At 37.5% G+C, this 21879-nt stretch overlaps 1 protein-coding gene across 2 annotated transcripts in view; it reads left to right on the top strand.

Annotated features, from left to right (window-relative positions):
• The window catches only part of PPP3CA (protein phosphatase 3 catalytic subunit alpha), a 307553-nt gene that overhangs the window by 277208 nt on the left and 8466 nt on the right, over window positions 1-21879 (top strand). For both annotated transcript variants that reach the window (XM_057729018.1, XM_057729017.1), the window contains exon 11: window positions 18127-18211. In XM_057729018.1, coding sequence (XP_057585001.1) covers window positions 18127-18211 — 85 coding nt within the window. The remainder of the gene's footprint in view (window positions 1-18126; window positions 18212-21879) is intronic.

The raw sequence follows: 21879 nt of genomic DNA, 5'->3' as shown, positions 1-21879 counted from the left end.
TAGTGAGGTTGTTCCTGTCAGGTATTCAAATTTTGATGTCTATAATAAAAGAAGATACTTACACGTTGGTATATTGGTATTTATGTCAACCCTAATATTTTTTTCATATCTATGATAATTAATGAATAAGCTATGAGGGTTTTTTATTTTATTTTTTTAAAGATACTATTTGGTATTCAGTTACCCTTGAAGAATACACTTTCTGTAAAAGACAAAGATTCATGAGGTGAATGGAGATAGAGAGAAAAAATTACTCTGGCTCTTACAAAAGGACCCCAAAATGAATAGAAACTTACGAAAGTGTAGTTGGAGGAGGAAAGTGCAAAATTCACTTCTGTAAACATTTACTAAGTATCTGCTCTGCACAGGGCACTCAGGATTCCAAAATGCATTAAAGACCTAAGAAGAAGATGCAGTCTGGTTAGAGAGACTGATGCATAAACATATCTATAAAATAAGACAAATTAGCAAGTAAAGGAGGAAGGTGGCAGTGGAAACTAGATATTGTGGCAAGTTTAAATTGATAAAATTTTTATCTTTAAAAACTGCACTTGGGTAAAATGAAGCTAGAATGTGGCCCTTTCTGAAAGTTGCTCTCTGAATAGCATGATTTAATATTTATTTGGGCTTAACACAGGTCACATCTATAAATTGCAGAATACCTAATGCTGTAGGCAGAAGTAAAAAGTGTCCATATACTCATATAAATAGAGACTATATACTTAGGTAAATTTGAAGTGTACAATTATTCCTACCATCTCATGGTTTAAGTAAAGAAGAACTTACTTAAGTAAGCATATTGATATATTTTAAAATATTCAGAAGCTCAGTGGATATTCTGTGCTTTATCCAGATTCTAGATGTTTCATATGTTATAGCTACAGTCTGCCATCCTTAACTTTTCCAAGAATAGTGATATCGTTTAAGAGATATTAATCTTCCTAGTGGAAGATTAGGAAGAGATTTTTTTCCTCAAGAAATACTAACCTGGTGGGATCTAAATCTTAAAAGTCAACAAACATTTTGCAATAGATGCCTTTCACTGTGTTGCTGTTATTCCTCAAAAGAAAGATTAATTAACATTAATACAGCGATGCTCCTCTGTTAACAACTCTCTATTTTAGCCAGATTTATTGACCAATAATTATAATATAGACAATGTATTAAATATGCAACATATGGTATAAAATAAGTAGACCTGCCTATGATTGTAATTATGTGTTAATCTACTCCTTCAGCAAATATATATTGAGTACCTACTATGTGGTGCCAGTTCCTATAGCCAAAAGTATCTGCACATTTCAACAGTGCAGGTGTTTCCTGCATGGTTGAGTATTACCAAGACCACCTCAGTGTTTACTTCACTTATAGTGAGATCTCTTTACCCACCCATTCAGCCACTTACATGAAAGGATATATTGTGGAACTTCCTCTGCTTTAAAATAATTAGTTCCAATCAGTGTGCTGTGCTCATCAGCAGTTGCTTTTAAGCCTGTTTATTCCAATGATAGAAGTGCATGTCCTTTTCAAGGCACTTGGAAGAATTTTTTTCTTTCTAAGCAGAGCAGTGAAATCTTACTACCATGCTTAAATCTTAGGTTAGTCCTCCAGAGAAACAGCTACGACCTCTAAATGGGAATTTTTAGTTCCAGTATCAGAAGTTTACCCTCTAAGGAAAAAAACAGAAAGAAAAGAGACATAAAAGTGTTAAATAAAAAAAATGTTAAACAGGATCTTATACATTTCAGAGTAAATCATCAGAAATATTCTTTAGTGCGTTATGTTAACATGACACAAAAATTGTTCATTTCCTCAAAGGTACTCAGAGAACAAATTGCAAATCTTCCCAGAACTCTTTAACTCTTTCTGGGACAGTCGTTTACTGAGAACATGTATTTAAGGGTTTTTCTTTTTTGCGCGATACTATTGTCAACCTCAGGATAAAGATTCCAGTTCTCCCACCCTGTTCCTCCTGCAGGCAGCCCGTAGTGTTTGTCTCTGTCTGGGGACTGGCACTCTGCTCTGCCTGTCAGGCTCCTGGGCTTGTTGTTGGCACCAGAGGTGAAAGCAGGACTCAGAAGACATCAAAGGACTTAATTAAAGCACTTCCTTAACTTGCTGCTCATTCTAAAGGGGGGGCCATCTCTTAATGAATCCTTATCAAAGCCTTCTCAATATTTTGCTTCATATCCAACATCAGCTGCAAAATCCAAGGTAGTCGTGGTGCCTTTACAATCCATGCCTCTCTGCGTATCTTATCAAGTTGACTTCTTAGTGTTTATAAAGTCTGTTGCAGATAGGAATTCTCCTGTCCTTGAGGAGTACAGGTGTGGGATTAATGTTGCTTCTTTTCCTTTAGGTTCTTTCAGCTCCCCTTTACCCCTGGTGGTGGTAGCAGCTAACACATAGGTGTTAGGCATCATTCTAAGTCGTTTATACGTATTAACTCTTTGCTGATCGTACCTTTTTGACCAACAAAAATTTATAATTAACTATTGTTTCTTTTAAGGAAATTTGAGAAGTGATTTATATTCTCTCTAATTCTCAAAACAACCTTTTGATATAGGTGCTGTAATTATCCCAGTTTTACATATGCAGCTAGCCAGACTCAGGGCAGTGCGGTTAAAAACCTAAGGTCACAGAGTTAATGAAGTAATGGAGCCTGAATTCAAATCAGTGTCTGCCTGGTTCTCAGGCTCTTGAACTTTCCACAACCTGTGATTACAGTGCTTGAATTTTTTTTTTTTTCTTAAATAGCATGATGCTTTTTTTTTTTTTTAACAAAACAACGCTAATAGCTAAACGTAATATAGTTTGTTCTATTGCGTTTATCTGTAAAATTAAAAAATAGATTTTTTTTTTGCACTATTATTTGGCCATGGAAGTCAAAGCAAATAAAATAGTTTTGTTCTACTCTGTTAACCTTAATTTACTCCAAGTTGTTATGTGTTTGATAATGTGAAAATTTTTATTGTATCTGAGCAGACAAGAAGTCTCCTGGCTCGCCTAGGCTTCTGCTGGGTAGAAATGTCATGAATCTCTCCTCCTTAGCTTCTGCCTTACAAATAAAGGAATTTGATAGCCTATCTAGAAAAAGATCGCTGTTTTAAATTGGTCCATGGTTCTTTTATGTTGAAAATAAAATACAAAACTTCTTTTATCTTGTAAAGTTTTGAAGCAGTTTAATGCCAAGTGAATGTCTTTTGAGGATCTAGTTTATATGTATTGGGGTCTTTGATTCCTGTTTCCACTTCTGATTTTGGATGATAAAGTGATAGTCTGGTTTCAATTTGGGTTTGTTATTCACCAGAACATTTCAAAGAAGGAAGAAATCCAAGTAGATATATCTCATTTGGTAGTTAATTCTCATTAATGAAGAAAACTCATTTCAGACCAAGGATTAGTAAGTGATCCCAAAGTGTGGGGGTGATGGGGGGCTGACAGAAATCAAACAATCTGCATCACAAAACTTTCTTTACTGCTCAGTATTATAATAAGGAAGTCTGGAATAGCAGTAAACGTTAGAAACCTAATGACAGTTTCATATGTATTTGCCACTTGCTTTTAGTTCTAAAATCGTAGACTCTGAGATCACTATATATATATATTTATATATATATATATACACACACAGATATATATACAGGTTATGTTTGAGACTATGATATGTGATAAGTCTGGCTAACAGGAGAGCACTGTGGAGGTAAAACTGAAATCCTGTAGAATAAGAAAGGAAAGAAAAAAAAGATAATACAGCTAATACATTTGAAGGCAAATAGAGTTTCAGGCTGCCCTGGAAAGACTTAATATTAAATTAGAATTTATGTCTCTGCTTTCATCTAAGGAGCAAACCACATGGTGGAACTCTTACCCTTTATCCACATTTTTGCCTTATCCTAATGTTAACCACAGGCAAGTCACTGAATATGGGATCAGAGCAGTTTTTTGCATGCCTCTACGAAACCATCTAAATTGTATACAAGAAAATTATCTCCCATCATCTGCTTTGAATTATTAGATAATTCTTCAAATCTAATATCACGGGTTCCAGAGTGTCTCCCCACTGCTTTCTGTCTAGCTTTAAAAATTCATACAGAACTTTTTAAAGTGCAAAGTTGGGAATTAGTAGGACTAACGTGGCAGCTTATGGCTCCTTGAGGAATACCACTATATCATTTTCTCCTGAAGCTGTGTTTATTTGCCATGATGAATGTTTGAGGTGAATTTCAGCTACAAAACTCCCCTCTGCTTTGTGCATCTGGCAGCACATACGCTAAGAGCCATTCACTTAGAGCTCTTCCTGTGGCTGTAATCATTGTCATTTCTGGGCAGCTCATTTCAGCATCTCATATTTCAGTTTCCCAATCTGAAAAGAAAAAAACAGTTCTGTGTCCGATAATAATTGGCAGTTTGGGAGAGAAAATATTACACGTTAATATAAAAAATACAAAGAAATATTTAGACGTACTACCAAAAAAGAGCTCTGAGGAGCCCAGTGGCCATATGATTCTTGTTCTGTCAACTTTGAAGCATAACCTGCCATTGGTGAGCAGAGGGGTAACATCATAAAAGTAGTGTTTGAGAAAAAGCAAATACTTTTCCCAAGCTTGGGAAAATGCCTGGAGGAAGAACAAAGGGTTAGTTGGGATATAATTTAGGAACTTAAAGGATTTCAGAGTTGAGGTGACTAGATCGGAACAATGATAGTATCAATAATAAAAGGAAAAGGGAGCTATTCCAAAGAGCTGGTCAAGGGCTTACAGCTATGGAATCCGTGGGGCAAAGGAAACAAAAGTGGATTTGAATGGTTCAAACCTCAGTACCTACGAGGATGAGAACACTTATAGGAAAACTTCATCCGTTTCAGGAGAAAGGAAGATGAGTTCAGTGGCAGATGCGAGTTTGAGTAAAAGTGACACACATGACTCTGGAAATGTCCAGGCAGGATTTGGAAATGGGAACCCTGGAAATTGGGAACAAAATCGGGGCTGGTGACAGAGGCTTTGAATTAAAAGTCACAGCTAAATCTACTAAGAGTCAAATAGGCCTCCAAAGTTACTGATGTGGAAGAAAATATCAGAAAATTGAGGATTGATCTGTAAAATTATCCTTTCTTTATGAAGCTGGAGAAGAAAAGACAAGTGAAGGAGGAAGGAGTGATGAGGGAGAGAGTATAAGAACTGGGATTGTGGAGCAGTTCAGGCAGCAGCTATTTAAAAATATTTGCACCAAATGCAGAAAAATTACTGTGAGATATACATCTGACCAGAAAACTAGAAAATGAAATATTAGGGCATAACTTTGTCAGATAACAGATTATTGAAAAGAGGCAAACTTTGTTTTTATTTTTATAATAGCTAAAAAAGAAAATTGAAATCATTTTGTAGAAGGCCAAAAACTAAAATAAAATTCAGTGTACCTCAATTTTGATATCATGTTATATTTCTTGCGTTATTTTATATTTTTATTTCCATGTAAAAATATTTATTTATGGAATATCTTTTTCTGTGTAGTCAGTGGCAAACAAACACATGATCTCTGTCTTCAAGAAGCTGAGAGTCTAGTGCAGTAAGAAACCGTATTTTAAATATGCTGGTCTCACAGAGGATTTAGAGGGTTGGAGGAGGGAGTGTGAATTGGGAAAAAATGTTTGATAACTGAAGGAGAAAACAAGGGACATCTTTCTCGTTCTCTTCCACTTCTGACAAGGAAAAGAGAAACACTTTATGTACTGTATTGCTTTAGAAAGTATGGCCGTGTGAGAAATCTATACAATTTTTCCAGAAAATGATATGCAAAAAAGACCAGTTTTAAGTATCTTTTTAAAATAACTGAGTTTTTGCATGATGTAATTGGAGAAAGGAAAGGATGACATCTATAAAAAGAAAGATTAGTCAATATTTTTTAAAAGGCTTTGCAGTTGCTTGTCAGGCTTTGGTTAATTACCTTCGAGTTCATTGTTGATTTTTTTCAATTACTTAATATTTCAGCGTGTAATTTAGAGGCTAAATCATTTTCGTCCATATAAATGTATCCTTGGTTCTCTTTACTCTTTATAGTACAGGTAACTGCTTTTTTTCCATCATGGTTGTGTTATAAAAAGGAAACATAATAGTCATATCCCGTATGTCATTATAACTGAAACATGTCTGAAAAAATACACAGACATTTACCAGGTACTAGGGTATAAGCTCCCACCATATTTATGGCACTTGATATTTTGGGGCCTGGACTATCAAACAAGGTACCTGCTTAGCTGTCATTTTGTAGTCAGTATCATCAAGTCTGATTTATGTGTGATTACAATAAGTAAAATCTTTTTAAATTGCTAATTTAAATGGTGCAGTAACACAGACATTAAAAGTACTGTTTTCTCTTCTTATTGTACTACATGATTTTGCACAAATGAGTTCTATTAGCTGGCATAATTTTCACATTGCACAGAAGTGCAGACTTTGCAGAACACACTAAATGTTAGAAAAACAGTCATCTCCTTATTAGAGCTAATTGGTTGGAGAATGTCCACCATTGGCTAGAATGTTATGCTTGCAGCAAAATAATAGTCTAGAATTTTATACTGTATTCCATAGACAACTGTACTATACATATATACAATATTCACAGCTTTAAAAATCATTGATTTTTGTAGCATTTGAGCTTTCCTTCAACTTATGGTCACATTGGCCGACTTGTATTAAACATTAGCTATTGCATATCTAAGCAAATACTTGAATTAAATGTACTTATAAAATTTGAGAAGGAAGTCCATGTTGCATAATAAGAAGGGAGATAAGCGTGAGCTCTACAAACCTTAATTTTTTATTTGAAAGGTATTGAAGAAGAGAGCTCTCTTTTTTCAACAGAGACAAAGATTCTGTGTCTATGTATGTCTCTATATTTTAGAAAAACTTCACTTCTCACACACAAGATTGAGGTAATTGGCACGTGAAAGAAGTGTTCTTCACAGAGAGAAGGACAGTAGGTAATGTCAGCTTGCTGAAAATTGATACCGTAAGAAAATACGATACAGTTCTCCTGTGTTTTTGGCAGAGCCTATATGATTCTCTTTGTACTAAAGCATTTTATAGGTCCAACCTTAATCTGAAGATTGTACTTATATGAGAATAATTAATCATTGAACAATGGCAGACAGAGTTGTTGTAAGTCTGAAGTTTGTACACATTCTCTTTGTAGTTGTTTGATCTCAGATGGTAAGTTTAAAGGCTATATGAAAGAGTTTAATGAGTGCTCAGAAAATCTAAAGTTTAAAAATATTTTTCTATGAGGGTAATCTATTTTTGCTCTCCTAAAAATCTGTTTTAGTCCTTCATCTTTACTCTTAGTTTACAAGAAGCTACAGAACTTTCTTCCAGTTCTTCTCAAAATTTAAAGAAACAGATATTATGATTTTCTTTGGTTAGCCCATCTTTGTGAAGCAGTCTGTTTTTTTGTCTCAAAGCAAAGCCAGCAGCATGCTGGCTTCTCCGCTTCTCCCCTAATGAACTGGCCATCATGTGGGGTCCAGCCTTTAGCCTGGTTGGCCCAGAACACGATTAGGGCCCCAACTTGGGCAGCTTGATGTTAACGAAGATCGCACAATCAGCCTTTTAATTTACAGTGAGAAATGTAATTGTTACAAGAACTGGAATAGTCACTTCTCTTTTTTTTAAAGTATTTTTTTATTATTTATTTATTAGCTGCTTTAGGTCTTCGTTGCTGCGCACAGGCTTTATCTAGTTGTGGCGAGCAGGGGCTATTCTTCATTGCAGTGCACAGGCTTCTCATTGCAGTGGACAAGCTGTAGGCGCCCGAGTTTCAGTAGTTGCAGCACATGGGCTCAATAGTTGTGGTTCCTGGGCTCTAGAGCGCAGGCTCAGTAGTTGTGGCACACGGACTTCGTTGCTCTGCGGCATGTAGGATCTTCCTGGAGCAGGGCTCGAACCCGTGCCCTCTGCATTGGCAGGCGGATTCTTAACCACTGCGCCAGCAGAGAAGTCCCTAGAATATTCACTTCTGCACAAGCATTTCCTTCTTAATATAAAGAGCAAACTTTTCTGAGCATCGTGTGCCAAAAGATCTGTGCTAAGTGCTGTAGCAGATAGCACAGTACCTGGCACTTGTGTTGAATGTTGAGAATGAACAAACGAATGGCTTAGGTAATTATTCCACCCTCCTGGGAGGTAGGTCACCAGCCTGCTGCTGTAATGAATCCTGGTTTGGGTTCCCCACTTGCGAGCTGATGACCTTAGGTCAACAGCTTACCACATGAAATAATGCAAATAAAGCTCTTAGAACCTTCCTCATTTTTTAGATGAGAAAGATGAGACTTACAGAGGCTTAGTAATTTACCCAAGGTAGCACAGCTGGTAAATGGAGGAGCTGGGATTCAAGCCTAGGTCTTTTACTCCAGAGCATGAGTTCTTCACCATTGTGCTATTCTGCCTCTCACATGCCAGTTTATTCATTTCTCTTAAAAGAAGTCGATGAGCCAGGTATTTATGATCCAGAGCCTTGCCGTAGGGCCAGAATACTTAAAGGCCATTGGCCTCCTTGACAGCTTGACAGTACTTCCCTAGATATTTCAGATGTTTGCCTCGACTTCGGTAGCTGACCAGTACAGTTTTTGACTGGCATATCCCTTTCCTCTGATAAGATAATAATATATTTCGATGATGTTAAAGTCTCACGACCTGGGAATCATTCTGCCTGTTTCAGTTACCTCTGCAGGCCTGTAACTGATCACTGGCCAGAACGTAATGCTCATTTCCCTATTTCTCCTTTTTGGGCAAAAACTTCATTGCAAGCCCCGCCCCCCCCCCCCCCCCCCCCCCACTGACAAAACACCCTGCCTGAATAGCAGCAGAAGACCTTCGAGTGGCTTTGTTTGAGTTCAGCTCAGTATAGGCCAGCACCTTGACCATCCTCCGCTGTCAGATGACCGAGGAGTATTACTTCTTTCAGCCTGTTTTCTTCGTTGTACTGTCCAATGTACTCAATTGGCTTTCTCTCTAGGGTATAACACATGGGAAAGTCAAACATGGTATTTTACTATATTGATTTATTTTTTTCCTTCAATTATCAATTTCTGTAAATTCAGAGATAACATTTAAGTATCATTCTAGTATTTGGTACATTTATAAATCCATAAGGGTCCAGAATTAAATTCTAGTCTAAATGCATTCTTCCAGCATTTAGCATGTATGCACAATTAGGTCCTTAATAAATACCTCTTTCAACTATTCTATCCTCATCTATATCCAGGATAATCCTTGATAGATTAAACATCCAGGCATTAGTGATTGTTTCTCCTATAGACGATACATCTACATTATTAGCTTGACTTTTGTTATTTCATTTCATTTTGCTTTTATTTTCATTGTCAGTTTATAAAATTGATGCATTTCTGTTACGATAAAGAGTTTAATCCAGATGGGATTTCACCTGCTATTAGTTTCTACTTTGGTAAATGTAAATAAGCTGAAATGTTCTCTGTAAGGCATAGACTGAATATATACTTTCTTGAAACAGGCTGAATATATGTTTCTTGAAAAATCAACCAAGCTTCCTGATCTAGTCTTTAATTTTTACCCAAGTTATAATTACATTTATAGCCAATTTCTGTGACTCTACAAAGGAATTATTGAACAGATGGACCGCAATGTCTCAGAGAACAAAAGTCCATGGAATCACATTAACACTTGGAAACAAAAGTACCTTTTAACTATGTATTTAAGATAACCAAATAATGACCGTTATTTGACATTTGGGAGTAGTCTGTACATTTTTAAGACTTCCTATCTAAAGAAGCCAGTTATGTTTTATAAGAGAAGTTAGAAGAAACAGTCTAGGCTATACTGGCCTTTTAAAAATCCATTACACAGGAGAGTCTTTTTATTTAAAAATATGTATGTATTTTCAGGGATCTTCTCTCACTTTCAAAATGACATATAAGACAGAATAGCTTTATGCCAAGTATCATACCATTGTAGGTTCTATTACACGCTGAGAGTGTAGTTGAGCTAAAAAGCATATGGAAGAAACTCAGAATGTGTGGTTTGGGGTGATTTGGAATGAGTAGCCATTATGCCGCAATTTTATCACCTATGGATATATAATATGCTATTGTTAGAATCAAAATTAGAAAGGTATTACAAATAGGTTGTAATCCTCAAAAACATGAATTTTTACAGAGATTTTTAAAATTTGTTATCCTGAAGGTATTTTTATCTGCCTAATAAACTGCATAAGCATACATGCAGCTATTATGTGAGGGGCAGCACCTCCAGTCTCTTTGGACTAGATTTAACCAGCACTGACCCTAAATAGATCAGCAATGCAGGATTCTCAAGTCATCGCTGGTCAAGGAGATCTCCCAACAACTACCAGCTCTAGAAACTGAATAATCTAATTCTTGATAGAGTAGCAGTCTTCATGCCAGAATATTTGGACCATTGGGGTTACCCAAAGAGCTTTCAAGAGGAGTAAGGGAATCCATGTTCACATTCTCAGTTTCCGTATGTCCTCGTTCCTAAAAATGATCAGTCTAGGAACTCATCTGAGCTGCAAGGATCACTGCATTCTCTCCTTTCCCACCTCTTCTCTCTCAGTTGCTTTTCTCTCATTTTAACAGAAAGGCGTGGGTCTCCCTAGACGTAGTCACTATGAACGCCTAGAGTACTAAACAAAGAGACGTAGGAAAAACTCAGCACCTAGGAAGTCTCCTTAATCAAGGCAGTGAAACTACTCTCCCATCCTTATCATTAAGGGGTTCATTCCAATCACATTATATTTCTGTGTTTTTTAAATATTCATAAACATTTATTATGTATTTGTGCTACCTAGCTCAGCTATGTACTACTAATAATTGTGATCTTGATTACAAAGGAATTTTTAAGGCTTAGGGCCTTATAGTCTCAGGAAATTTTTAAAAAACACATTCAATTTAAATTTCTAAACATATTTTTGGCAGCAAAGTGTAATGTGGTGATAAAAATATTTTAAAGTATAAACACATAATTCACTAAAGTAAAATCAGGAAAATTGAAATGGAAATACAATTTCAAAGAAAAAAGGACTAATGTAAGATTTCTAAATATCAATGAATGTCTTGTTCATAGATTTTTTTTTCTTTAAGTGGATGATGGTAGGATGAAATTGCTATGATATTTATATGCCATTGATTTTTTAAAAAGTATAGTTGTTTAAATGGCAATGCTTACAACATTATATTCCTTACAATTATTTAAACTTGGAGGTGAGAACAGTATTCTTTGGAGGATATTCTTTTGTAGATGCATGAGTGAAAAATGTAAAGGCTACAGTCTATCATTGCTTATGCTGCTGTCCTTAAATCCCAGGACTCAAGAGCCTGGCAGTGTAGAAAAATGTAGTGAAGCACTTGTCAAGCTCACCACAGCCAAGGAGAAAACTGGGTAGATGTTTAAGTAATTTCTGTATAGCATCACTTTGTTGAGATATATAAGCTTCAGATTTGTTATTGTTAAACTAGGTCAGAGAAAGAAAAAACAAGACATAAGGTTTGGGGATTATAGCACATGTTTTGGCCTCATAGTCTTAATGGGGGCCAAGTTGGGACATGTGTTCTCCCAAATAAGACAGTCTGTATACATATAATTTCAGCATCATTTGTAAAGAGCCATAAAGATCGAATATGCAAGGTTTTTAGAGGCATCTGAAGACATATTCTGTCCTTGCATTATATCATATTTCAAAGTGCTGATTTTGGATGGAAACCAAACTAATTTCTGTCTTTAATATAACACAACAAAAGATATTTCTTATCTCAGCCCCTTATGCTTTGTTCCATCAATAACCGTTATTCAAATTCAGTAATTGCCCTGTGTGTCAAAAAATAAAACCTGGAGCCATGTCTAAACTCTGCTTAAAAATAATGAATCATAATAAAATTTTACTTTTATTAGAATAGGTTTCTAACAGAAATGAACTTTATCTTTTTAAAAATTTGAAAAAGTTGTAAATTTTCTGTATTATTTTCTCAGAATTTGAATTAAAAGGCTTAAGAGATTTGAAGCCTACCAGCAAACTATAGTTCTTAAAATAGATCTTTCTTTTGAAAAAGTATGAAATGTTAACATATATACACTCCTTTTAATATAATATAATTCATTTAGAGACATATGCTATGGATACACTTGCATTAGTTAAAAGTCCTTTAAAGAAAGAAGCCTAAACAATAGCAAAGCATTTGAGGCCAATATCATAATGAAATGGAAATTTTCTGCTACTTTTTCCATTAAAGAGTAAGCAATTTAGTTTTTTGCAAGCAGCTTTTTCACCTTCTAATAATATGAAAATATTCCTCTTTTATAAAATGTTCAAGTATAAAAATGTTTTGCATTTATTTTTTTTAATTTTTTTTTATTGTGGTAAAAGTCACATAATATAAAGCAGACTATTTTAACCACATTTGACTGCACAGGTCAGTGGCACTAAGTACATTCACACTGTCATGCAGCTCTCCCCATCGTCCATCTTCCAAATTTTTCACCTTCCTAAACTGAAACTCTGTCCCCATTAAATGCTACATGCCCCCTCCTGACCCCCCACCTCCCGACCCCTCCACTACCAACGTAGAAAAATTCCCTGTAGCTTATCATCACTTCTTACAGTCACAAAAAGGTATTGAAAGCAATTAGAATCTGTTGAGTTGGGCTTATAAAACAAAATCTTACCAGTCCAGTTTCCCCCTGGAGCTGGTTGGAGAACGGAAGGGATGAATGTCACTGCACTGAGACCTTCTCTTCATTGCCTTCTTTGGAGAGCTCATGCATCCCTCTTATAGCATGAAGAAAAGGAGGGACGGAGAGACCTCTCTTCTTAAAGCTGCCATCTCCCTTGTCCCTCCAAACCAAGCTTCTTCCAAATGCAGTGGGGTTTTTTGACCTTATGAAATGTTTCAAACATAAAGAAATTTGAAAAAATTGTATAGTCGATACCCATGTACCCATCACTGACTTTCTAAAATTAACATTCGATTACGTTTGCTTTGTCACCTCTCTCTCTACCCAGCTATCAGTCCTTCTTTTTCTTTGTTTCTTTTTTCTTTTTTTTGGAGAGGTGTGGGTAAGTACAAAGTAAGTTCTTGTGCCTCTATGATGAGTATGCTAATATCTAAACTTCATATTTGTTCCTACTACGTTAAAGCCTTTACAGTTTTGCCCCGGTGTGTCCTGCTTCTGTTCCCACCCTGCCCTCACCCCAGTGAACCCAAACTGTGTTCACACCAGGCTTCTCACCCACCCTCTGAACATAACATGGATTCTTGAGGCCTCCACAGGTTTGAAAATTCTCTTCCTTCTGTGGAGAATTCTCCCTTCTCTTCAACTCTTACTTATCCTTCAGGATCCTTCAGCTATCACCATTTGGGTGAATATTTTTCTCCAGACAATTAACGTCTACTTCCAGCGGCAAATATTTAACAACCCATCACTGCAGCGGGGAAAAGGCCCTGGTTTGTAGCATTTGCAGGTTTTGTTGGTATAAGTTCCCTTCCCGACCACTGGTTTCAAGCTACCAACACGAAGTTAGTGAACACAGAGTTAAAAAGAGATGTGCTCAGTGTACGCGCTCCAGCTGACAGCAGCCGGCTCCACATGCCACTGCTACTTCTGTTCTAATACTTGTTACAGTGCACTGTGGGCGTTCATGTGATCTCCTAAAGCAGAGACCATGCTTTACCCCTATTTCTGTTGCTAGCAGTTAGCACGTGGCAGGCTATAGAATAAGATTGGATTCACAAGAACACTTAACGAATAAATGATTTGGGTGATAAATTGTATTCTATATAGCACTTTTCGCACATTGCTGATTCAGTGAAAACTGAGGAATTGCAATAGTCACTCAACGGATAGATGGGAACCGTGAGCCGTACGGAGCCAGGGTCTGTAATGTGCGGCAGGTAGCCCATGGGTGAGACCCCTCTTCACCCTGGCACTTGGTCCCCCATCGCCGTGATGCTGCTGCAGTTTTCCAGTTCCCTTTCAGAGGCTGGCAGCACTCACTCAGCAGGCCACTTGGCATAGGTACCTTTCAGACTTCACGAGAAGCCAACAAGGCACTAAGTTAAGGTCAGGAAGTGCACATGGTCAAAGCAAATCGTTAAAGATTCCCTTGGTCTCTACGTTAGCCTTTGAGGAAAATGGAGTGTGCCAGGGTGCCTAGATTCTGGAAATAGTAGCATAATACCCTGGGCATAAAAGGAGATTAGAACGTAAAAGGTGAAACAAAAGAGAGGCCCCGCCAAAAGAAGTGATAATTATTTAAATGGAAACACAAAATGAAATTTTACTTAAAATTATTAATTTTTTTAAACTTAGGAAACGTTGCCTTCCAGTTTGGGGCTTACAAGTCAAAATAAGTCACTGTATTCTTCTCTGAAAAATAGTTAATATAGCTAACTATTAAAAGTAATTTAATGTAAAAGGTGTTTTTTGTGCCTTTATTATTCAATATACTGAATTTTAAGTTGAGCTACTGTGGTATATTTCCACAAATTAAATAGAGCATGTACCAAGAATGTTAAATGTGACATTGTATTTGCATGTCACAGCTAGGAAAAGTCTGAAAAACATGCATTTTTCCTTGATCTTCCTATGAATTATGGACTGTGAGGACTTGCAATGGAACATAAGTATTTGATTAAGAGTTTTAATGATCTCTGGAAAATACCAAAACCAGGAATATCAATGCTAAATATACAAGGACCTTTATATCTGTACTTAATTCTATCCTGCTATTGTTCCGCTCCTTTACATTTGATTACATATTAATTCAGATGTTTTACTTGGTTATTTCACATTTTTGTGGGTGGTGAGTGTGTGGTATTCATTTTGATTTTGATTATTTGGAAAATATCAAAGGTAATCCCCCAGAATAAAACTCTTGAGATAGTTTTTAATGTCTCTTCCAACTTTTTGTGATTAAGTTAATTGACTTTTTGAGTAAACATATTCTAATGTTATAAAAGAAGCACTAAAACCTCTTACTTGGGTTATTGAGAAATCTAAAAAAAGACAGCATCTCTTCATTAAGAAAAGTGCTGGAATGTACTGTGACTCACTTTGTTGGGCGCACAACTGTGAGTACATTCATAAGTACGATATCTGCTCTGTGCCCTCCAGTAAGTCATTAGGTCTGAAAAATAAGGAATGCTAAACTGGCTCCGACCGTCAGAATGTTCATTGTACATTTAAAATTCCATATTTATCTGAGTATTTTTCTGAGTACCAGCTCATACTGAGCTGAAAGGGTGACTCCACATACTTTGTTCCCCTTCCTTTCCTGCTTAGTTTCTTGGTCCCTCATCACCGTGATGCTGCCACAGTTTTCCAGTTCCCTTCAAGGCTAGCAGCACTCATTTCTCTGGTTATGGTTTTTACAAGTCCTTTAATGAAAAGTTTCTGAGAGATTATCCTTCTTAAATATTTTTCACTTACTTGATTTTACATTTTTCCCCTTCTCATTCCTCTTAAATGTATCCAATTTCGTTTCTAGACATTTAACTACTCCTTGCTGCTTTTCTTGTTGTGCTTCTAAATATAGTCACCATTTTTGGAGTTCTCCCACACTTTCCATTCTTTGTGTCTGTTGGATTGAGTTTATGATCCAGCCCTACTGTTTTTGGAGAAGGTTAGAATCTTTCCCCTTACTTAGCACATCATGACCTCTGAGTGGACTGGGTCGATCAGACTGGGAAACATTAAACATACAGCAGTAATAGCAGACTGAATAGTTAGACTGAGGCAGGATTTAACTGACTAACCAATAAATAAATAAATAAAGAGGAAAACCACTGTAAGGAGACTAATTGCCGTCTCACTTTTTTTTTCCTTAACAAATGTCCATTAGTAGTCTCTTGATCATAAATCATCTAAAATTCAAGCACAGGAACTTTAAATTTTCAAACAGTCTCTAGGACAGGTTTTATTATATATAGAATCATAATTGCAAATCATAGATAATAAGAAATATTGTTAGAAACTGAGAATACAGTTTGAGACAGGGCCTACCCACCCCCCATTTCCTCCTCCAGTGTTTTGGCCAATAGAGTCTAATTCAAGGAACCAAATATGAATGAGAATTCATGTTTCCAGTTGGTTATCAGAAAGACTGGATTGGAGAATGGCTTTCTCCCATATGAATTTAAACTTACTACACTCATTTACAGGCAGAATAGCTGGCAATACTAAGTTCTGGTTTGAGAGATCATTATTTTTTAGCACCAGATAATTTTTCATTATCTGGATGGACCACAGTAGGTTCACCTACTGAAGAAACTCTTGGTTGCTTCCGTTTTGGCAATTGTAAACAAAGCTGGTATAGGCATCTGTGTTGCATGTGTTTGTGTGGACATAAGTTTTCAACTCTCTTGGGTAAATACCAGGGAGCAAGAGATGGAACACACCCATGTGCTTTTCAAGCTCCTCCTGGCATCGCTTTTGCTAATGTTGGGTTGACCAAAAGCAAGACACGTGGCCGGACTCAGATTAGGAGTGAGGGGGTGATGGGGAAAAATAGATGCAACCCAATAAGATTTGTTGGGGGGTACCTGCTATGGTGTCATTGCCACTAGAGAAAAAGAAACAGACAAAAATAGGGGCTGTTTGAGGGCTTTCGGGTCAGAGAGGAGGTGAGAGGAAACCAGCTCCCTGGTATACACCTTCTGGGGAGTATCCATGGGCATGTGAGATGGGTGTGCATTAACATCTCCTCTAGCAAATTAACCCACCCAGGAGAAAAAAGTGCCCCATTATGTTTTCACTTTCTTGGGGTAGAGAGAAAAGCAGAGCCCTTTTTCTAGCCATTTGAAAAGTGTGTGAGTGTTGGTATGTTTTCTTTCTTATAGAAATGTTAGGGCAGTGATTAATTGTTTGACCCTTAGCAAACAATGGTAACAGATTCCATATTGAATTCTTAAAAGTCAGAATAAACAGCAGAAATTTTTCCTTCCAAAAAAGGTCAGAAAGCTTATTCTTATCATGGATTAAAAGACCAACACATATACCAGTTATCACCTATAGACCAGTCTTTGAACAAGTTATGTGACTTAAACTGTTCATTAGAGTTAAGAACACTTCTGATATTATCTGGTATTATCTGAAAAGAAGATTTTGTTATATTTCTATTAGTGGCAGAATTAGAAAGACAATCTGCTTGTGTGAACACTTTCTACAAAGTCCCATATGATGTGTAAAATGGGCATCTTATCCCTTTTACTTTGGATTATAAAAATCTTAAAAAGAGAGCTTTTTTTCCTGTGTTTTGCACTTCTCCAAACATTACCTTGAGAATTCAAGAAAAAATAAAAATAGATTCACTAAATTTCATATAGTATTATTTTAAAACTATAAAAAAGGAAAGTGTTTATAATAGCAGTAGTCTATGTGGATTGATTTTCTTTTTTTAATTTGGAAAATGCAATCAGTGGTAAAACTTAAACTTATGTATAACTTTTTTACGTAAGTGCTGAAATACAAACCGTGTGCCACCATCTCTCACTAAATCCAGTTCAGTAGTTTTCAGCTTTTTCCTCTGAAACTTGTGAACCAACCAGTAGGTGAAAGAATATCAAGTGCTAAAACAAGGGTTTTACGGACATTAAATAATATAAATGTTGTTCCAGGGACCATAGAGGGTTAAGAGACTCCCTAGTTTGATTACTTCAAGGAAGAACTTTTGAAAAAGAAATTTGCTAAAGTAGTCTCCCCAGCATGGAGACGGGAAATGAGTAGAAGATCCTGCTGACTCACTTCCTCTTCCTGCCAATGCCTGTTCTCTTTGTATAAACAGAAGGGAGCTCAATCAGAAGAGAAGGGTAGGAACCCACCGCATGTGCTCAGTGATTTTTCAGTTAGCCCTTTATCCCTCCCCTTGGAAATCTTAGAAGTTGCTCTTTGGCATTTGGGCAAGTATCACAGGCAAGTATTCATGCCTGGAAGCATAGGCTTTTAAACTTGATTTACAGATAAATCCTTAGGGAAAAAACAAACCTAGTTTGGCTTACTAAAGTCTGTTACACATATAAGTTAGTAAACTAGAGTTAAATAAAAAGTCACCTGACTGCTGAACTCTGTTTTTAAAACACAGGTGCAACGGCCGCAGCCCGAAAGGAGGTGATACGGAACAAGATCCGAGCCATCGGCAAGATGGCCAGAGTGTTCTCGGTTCTCAGGTGGGATCCTGGTCCTCTGCTGTTTTGAATTTATTTGTCACTCAATAACATTTTAATACTTTAGTCTGGTAATTTAAGTATTTTACTAGAAACCGTTTGCGTTTTCTTAATTGTTTTTTAGAATGGAATTGTCAGTTCCTCATTATTTTAGTCAAATTGAAATCTATTTCCGAAGAGAAAGCCTCTAAATGGACCGCTTCACATGTTATCCCTCTATTTGCTGCAGGACTTTAAAACGTTTATTTCACAATAGGTTGAACATTTTATGAAATACAAAAGCTATTATAATCCTTTTTGTTTTTCATTCTCTCTCTGTGGTAAAGATGAGTTTATCAGGTGCATTCCTAGGGAATGAATGTCAACCACAACGCTTATTCATGCGAATCTATATTATTCTAGTAAATCGTTGAAAGAAAATAAGTTATTTAGTGTTTCAGTTCCCATATATAGTTATCTTTTAAATAGATCATGTATCATGTTATTATTAAGCCTGGGCTTAGAAAACAAGTGTTTTCTTGAAGAGAATTAACTACACTTTTCTTTACTTAAATTCGGTTATCTATTTTTGGATAATTCAAAATAACTGCTTCTGTTCGAAAAATTACTTTAAAATACAGTGTGATTATGTGAGGAGTATACAGTCAATTTACAATTACATTATTAACAGAGATAAATAGGAGTACCTTGGGAGAAAGTCCATCTTCACAATGTATAATTTCATATTCTGATTTTTGCCAGATTTTTTTTTTCAACTCTTTTTCATGGAGTAGCAGCCCTGGCTCTTTTGATTTCTCCTCCTTGCTATTTCTATCATACTCCTGGTAGCGTCACTAAAGAGTAATTAAGTGATTTGATACCAAAAGCAGGGAGCCATGAGAAGGATGGAAAACACCATCATCCTTTCCCAGAGACACCAGATCAAAGGCCGTAATAGCTCTGCAGTAGCAGCCAAATCTTGAAAAGTCGTGTTAAAGCTGAAAATAGAGCATAGTTGCACCCTGTGGCCTAATGAATGAGGCCGACTTTGCTCTCATGCTTTCCCTTCCTACTGAACGTTCAGGACTCATTCATTCATTTGAAGTTAATATAATAAAACTCAAAGCCGCTGTGATGTACCATGAAGAAAAACATAAAGTAGTGCAGGGGGATAGCAAGTGAGGGGTGAGGTACTCATTTCAGTACATGACCAACAAAGAACTCTCTGGTCCAGCACTGGAGCAAGTGTGGGGTTGACCTTCATGAAGGTCGTGAGTGAGAGTGTTTAAGACAAAGGGAGCAGCAACTGAAAGACCCTTAGATGGACACAAAGTCAGCAGTTTTTAGGACTAGCAGGGAGACTTGTGTGGCTAGAAAAATTTCCTGTGGGGGCAAAGGGCTATGTGAAGATCGTAAGCTCAGCTGGTCCCTCAGTGTGAACACTTGCTTCTTTATCAAGCCTCAGATTTGCCAATACATGTGCTTCTTTTTCTATCTGAAGTCTCTGTGAGGATAAGTAAAAACAGCTCCATCACTTCTAATGGAAAGTACATTTAGGGAAGAAAAAAAGGAGAAGCCTTTCTCAACATAAAAGAAAATTCTTTGTGGCTGTATTAGTCTTCAAACCACGCAGAGGTGACAGGAGCACTGTTACATTGTCATAGGTAGCTCTTACAATTGGAAAGTCCCTCTAGTCCTCTGCCTCTGGGTACATAAGATGCAGTGATTCCCAGCTGAGAATGGTCCATTTGAACCCAGTGATGATCAGTTACTTGATTAAGGTTGCACATATTGATAGAAAATAAAAATAAGGTATATTGTATTGCTTTCCTACAGTAGAAGCACTCGTAGAATACAGGGTGGTCCTCTCTAGAGAAAAGTAGGATTGAGCATTAAATGTGTACCATATAGTGCATTAGGCAAAGTGGAGATTGAAATAAAATGTCAGACATGTAGACAGTAAACTAATGTAAGGCCATGAGATGTGTGCTGAATACAAGAAGAGAGGCTCTGCGCTGGAAGAGAATGGGAAGGAGCCCTGCTGTTTCCCAAAAGGAATGCTGATGAAGAGGTTGCCATTGGTGGAGTGCTGTGAAGTTCAGCTTGGGTTCCATTAGCCGGAGGATTGTGGTGAAGGCATTCCCAGCAGCTGAGCAGGCTTCAAGACCCTAAGGACCTAAGAGCAGTGTTTTACCAGATGCTTGTTAAGGGCCGGGTGCGGTACGCCCCATGGTGTACACATTTGAGAGGAATCTACACGGCAAGCTTGCAAGGTTGAGTTGACCTCAGTGAGGAAACAGAAACTGAAAGAGGCTAAGCAGCGTGTCCAGACTCACTCGGTGAGTGATCAGTGCTAAGGAGAATCAGGGCATGTGCTAACCCATGTGGAGATGTATATGTAATGACGGTGTGAAGATTGGATAGCAAGATGACTTACGGGTACCAGAGCATTTAAGAAGCTACTGAAATAATCCAAGCAAAAGATGTTGAACTAACTGTGGGAGGAGAGATGCAAGGGAAGAGGCAATACAAGGAATTTGTGACATGAGACATTTTAACTTGTAGTGGATGGATGTGGATGGTGGTACACATTTGTCAGGTATAGCCCTCCAGCACGGTCCTTACGTTTTGGTAATCTGCCATCTTATAAGGGAACCAGAAACCTGTCTTTCAGGAGCCTTTGCACTTAAGGTGCTGCATGTTGCCTGGGATCCACCAATCAAATGAATGCACACAGGACTTCTGTTTCAAAGTGAATGTCTTGGGGAAGCAGTGACTGGGGAAGGCAGGTCCTCTGTCAGGGGTGGACCTGAGGGACCAAGGGTAGAAGAGCTTCTTTCTCAGCATATTGGAGACCAGTTACACACGATTAGCCATAGCTTAAGTGTTGGCTCTAAATAACAGTAAAGGATTCAGAAATCTAAAATGTGGATTAACACTGCCATTCTCCACTCTGTTTTTCTTTGACTCCTTTATTTAGTAAATGTTTTATGAATCTCAGCTGTGTGCCAGGCGTTGTTCTGGTCTAGGTACTGTGGATGCAGCAGGGGCAAGACAGACAGAAACCCCTTTCACACGAAGCTTCTCTAGCTAGGGTGGGATGTAGTGGGCAGTGGAGCTCAAAAAAACAAACAAACAAAAACCACCAAGGAAACGAACTGTATAGCTTTTCAGGGGTGATGAGCGCTTTAGATAAAAAAAATAGGGAAAGGGAGATAGGGCATAAGAAGGTGCATGTATTTTAAATAGCGTTCTCAAGGAAGCCCTCACGTTGAAGGCAGTGCTGCAGCAGAGAGCTGGAGGCTGGCAGGGAGGGAGCCAGGCAGATCCCTGGGGGGAAGAGTGTGACTGAACAGATGGAGAGCCCCGAGGTGGGGTGTGCTGGGTGTGTTTGAGGACTACGAAGGGACGTGGATGCTGGTAGAAAATGCAGTCTGAGAGATGGTTGAAGATGGCAGACTGCGGCGTGGGAGCTAGTTCTTTAGGGCTCTGGTCAAACCTTTTAAAGATCTGGCTTTTCACCTTTCATGAGAGGAGAAACCGTTGGAGAGTTTTACATAGAGAAGTGACAGGATCTGTGTAGGTGTTGAAAGGCTCAGTCTGGCTGCTGTATTGAGAATAGATATGGGAAGAGGGGGCAGGAGCGGGACAAGGATGAAGCAGAGAGACCAGTTAAGGGGTAAGAGACGCTG

Source organism: Hippopotamus amphibius, chromosome 3, assembly GCF_030028045.1.
Source record: "Hippopotamus amphibius kiboko isolate mHipAmp2 chromosome 3, mHipAmp2.hap2, whole genome shotgun sequence".
NCBI lineage: Eukaryota > Metazoa > Chordata > Mammalia > Artiodactyla > Hippopotamidae > Hippopotamus > Hippopotamus amphibius.
Note: the sequence above shows the minus strand (reverse complement) of the source record. Positions and strands in the feature narration are given on the sequence as shown.